Source organism: Leuciscus leuciscus (assembly GCF_965113295.1).
Source record: "Leuciscus leuciscus genome assembly, chromosome: 9".
NCBI lineage: Eukaryota > Metazoa > Chordata > Actinopteri > Cypriniformes > Leuciscidae > Leuciscus > Leuciscus leuciscus.
In genome coordinates this window covers 24935344-24939042 of record NC_138733.1, presented here as the reverse complement: position 1 = coordinate 24939042, position 3699 = coordinate 24935344, and the positions used below count along the sequence as shown (strand labels likewise).

The window sequence follows — 3699 nt, the reverse complement described above, 5'->3', positions numbered from 1 at the left end:
AACACAGGTAAATAATTTCTTTCTTAAAATATCTATACATTTTAACTTTCAAATTGTATCTGGTTTCCTACCAATTATGTATTTTTCTCTTTTTAGTTTAACAGAACATGTAAGTGTGAGCAGGTTTTTCCAGTTAAGGATAGGCTACTTCTCTTCTCTTCTCTTCTCTTCTCTTCTCTTCTCTTCTCTTCTCTTCTCTTCTCTTCTCTTCTCTTCTCTTCTCTTCTCTTCTCTTCTCCACTAAGTAATATTGAAATTATGATCCATATTGTTAGATTTAAAAAATATATATATATTATTTTATGCATAAACATACCCAGTCACAAAAAAAAACATTATAGCTATTCCATGGCTTTATATCACTTTTTCATTTTAAGGGCTCACATACTGTCCATTTTTGCTCATTTTGGCCTTCATAAACAATTGTTTTTGCATAAACAAATGGAAGAGACACACTGTAACTATAAACCCAATTGTGTATTTTAGATGCTGTCACATCACACAACCTCATCATCTGCAGAGAGAAAATCCCACTCACAATATACACAATAATGAATGTAAAGTTATCATAGAGGATTGAGAAAATATTTCACTGGAACTTGGTCTTCATTCTATATCATGTTCAATGTCAATTGTTAATTGTGTATTCATTTAGCAACTGTTGTTAGAGCACTGTCATTTTTTGCTACAATTTGCCATGTCAATAAAAAATAAAAGTACCTAATTGATACAACATACTGTTTTTTTATGCAAACTCCAAAATAGAGGCCACAAGATATTTTACGACAAGGAAGATAGAGGGGTTAAAACAATATTAATAATATATATTAAAATAATATTAATAATACTAATATTAATAAAATAAAGATACTAATATACGAATATTAATGAAAATAAACTATTCATAAAAAGGTTATTTATTACACCATTAAGGTCCTACTGAATGGTTCTTAATGGAACCTTGTAAAAAAAGGGTTATATTTAGCACCAAAAAGGGTTCTGCTATTGTTACAAGCTGAAGAACCCTAATTTGGTTCTTTAGAACCATTTTTTCTTAAACATAACCAAGTCTCTTGTTTTTAAAAGGGACTGTCAATCACCCGTTTTTCTGCAAATTGACAAGTACTGGAAAGTTCTTTTTTTTTAAAGTATCTATTATAGCATCTTGTTGACTTCTTTGCAGTTCAACATTCAATGTAACACCAATTTAGTTTTAAATGTCTTATTTTTGTCTTAAATTATAGCTTGAACCTGGCATCAACCTGGTAGCTTTTGATAACATGTAATTAAGAAATGTGACTACATTCAAGGTTTAAAAATTTGTATTTAAAATGAAAAAAATAGATGTTTTTCATAGGCAAAATATATTCAGAAAAAATTATTTCCAGTATTTAAGCATACACTTTTACATTTAAAAGTTTTTAAGATAAAGAGAAAATATATAATAAACAGAAAAGTGTGTTCAAAATTTTAACTGATCGTATAGTGAAAAGGCTATCTGTTACATTTGTCACGTTTTTTGTTGAAAAATAAATCACACAAAGGTGTTTATCCATTCCATGATGAAATACTCCCATTGGAAAAAAAGATTAAAGGGAAGTGGACCTAAGGTCTGGAGACTCTCTTAATAAATGATCCATGGAGATTATTTAGTATTCTCCAGATCAAATCCCTAAGCATCATTCAACTAATGATTTAATACAATTATGCACATTCCCCATGCTTGTTTTTAAGATGGCATTTTAAGCTAAACAATAGTCCTACATCTTTGGACAGTATTAATGAAAATATAAACTATAAATATAGGCCTACTTTGGAGGGCCACTTCCTGAAATTGGAATGTGTATATGTGGTTTAATAATGTAAAAAAATTATTTAAAAAAATACTCTTGATTATACATAAAAATACTTATTTTCATTCTTGCTCTTTGTTCAGTATTATTGTGAACATCACTGATTTGTTTAGCTGTAAGGCTTGATTTACAATGAATAGCAGGGGAATGAGTGAATGGCATAAGCTGCCAATCATGCAGGTACTGTGGCACAATAACACACTAATGAGTCTTGTTTCCCCAAAGTCTTAATCTACCTGTTTTTTCCTCTTGATGAGCTGAAACCTTTTTGTGGATGAAGCCATGAAGAAACACGACCCCTCGGTATTCTCTAAGGATAGGGCACATCATTACAGCATTGAACTTTGAACTTTTCGACAGTGTTCTCTCACAAACACACGATTCAATGGAGTGAGTTTCTATTAAAAGAAAAATCAAACAAACAAGAATCCCATTGCTATGGGGCCATAAATATACACATAAATACACACACACACATATATATATATATATATATATATATATATATATATATATATATATATATATATATATATATATATATATATATATATATATATATATATATATATATATATGAGAGAGGCATTTATACATCACCCATACAGATCTGACATTTGCATGCTGGAAGAATGACATAATGTTTTTTGTTTTTTTAAGTAATCCAAGCGATAGACCGATAAAAAAAAAAGCAAATATGAAGAAAAGCCTTACACCTTTCTGTGACTGAAGAGAAAAGAAAAGAAACAATGGTGGACATTATTTATTAGATGGCTATAGTAATCAATTCAAGAGAATATGCCAGAGAATTAATAAATTATTTGTTTATTTACTGTTTTGAAGATTTGGATGGTTACTAACGTTGTTATTATTATTGCAAAGATTGATTTCCTACAAAGGACCATGTCCTCTCAAAATATTTCAGCAAAAAACATTTCTGAGTTTGTAATTTCGGGATTTGACACAGTAGAGCACAAACTGCCCATTGGAGTGGTTTTGCTGGTGGTTTATGTGCTTGCAATGCTTGCTAACACTGCAAACATATGTTTTGTTGCCATGGACAAGCATTTGCACCAGCAACCCATGTACATTTTCCTTTGCAACTTGTCATTAGTGGATATGCTGTATAGCAGCAGTACCTGTCCAAGTATGATCAGCAACCTTATCGTCGGTTATAAAGCCATATCTTATATCCCTTGTGTTCTTCAGATGTGTGCTTTCCATTTAGGTGGAGTAATGGAGATGTTTGCAATCGCTGCAATGGCACTGGATCGTTTGATTGCCATAAGCAATCCTTTACGTTACCACTCCATTTTAAACACCACACATACTGTTGTAATTACTGTGTTGCTGTGGATGGTGGCAAGTGCTATTTTGACCATCATCCCGGCTACTGTTCTTCCTCTGCCCTTCTGCTCTTCCACTATCCAGTATATTTTTTGTGAGTATGCTTCTCTTGTGAGGGCCACCTGTGTGAATCCAAATACTTATTTTCCTATGATATCCACTGTGACTTTTGTACTGTTGTTTGGGACATTCTCGTTCATCTGCCTGTCCTATATAAGGATAGTGGTCGCTGTTATGAGAATGACCTCAAAGGGTGACAAGACAAAAATGTTTCATACCTGCTTTACTCACTTGATGGGTAGTTGGTTTTTATGCTCCGATGTTCGTACGAATAGTCTTGACCCGGATTGGTGTGGTTTTAACATTAGAGGAACGTAATGGACTACTGGTAGGGTCCATCCTCTGCCCTTGTCTTGTAAATCCTTTCATATACTGTTTCAGAACCAAAGAAATCAGAAACAAATTTTTTAGAATTGTGTCAAAAGTTGGACCTAAATAA

The 3699-nt window shown here is 32.1% G+C and overlaps 1 protein-coding gene across 1 annotated transcript; it reads left to right on the top strand.

Annotated features, from left to right (window-relative positions):
- Positions 1 to 2756: 2756 nt before the first annotated feature.
- LOC309505804 (olfactory receptor 12D1-like) lies at positions 2757 to 3699 on the top strand (the record flags this gene model as incomplete). The annotated part of the gene is given in 2 exon segments (XM_082179261.1): positions 2757 to 3496; positions 3498 to 3699. Coding segments are annotated over 2 exon segments (942 nt in total).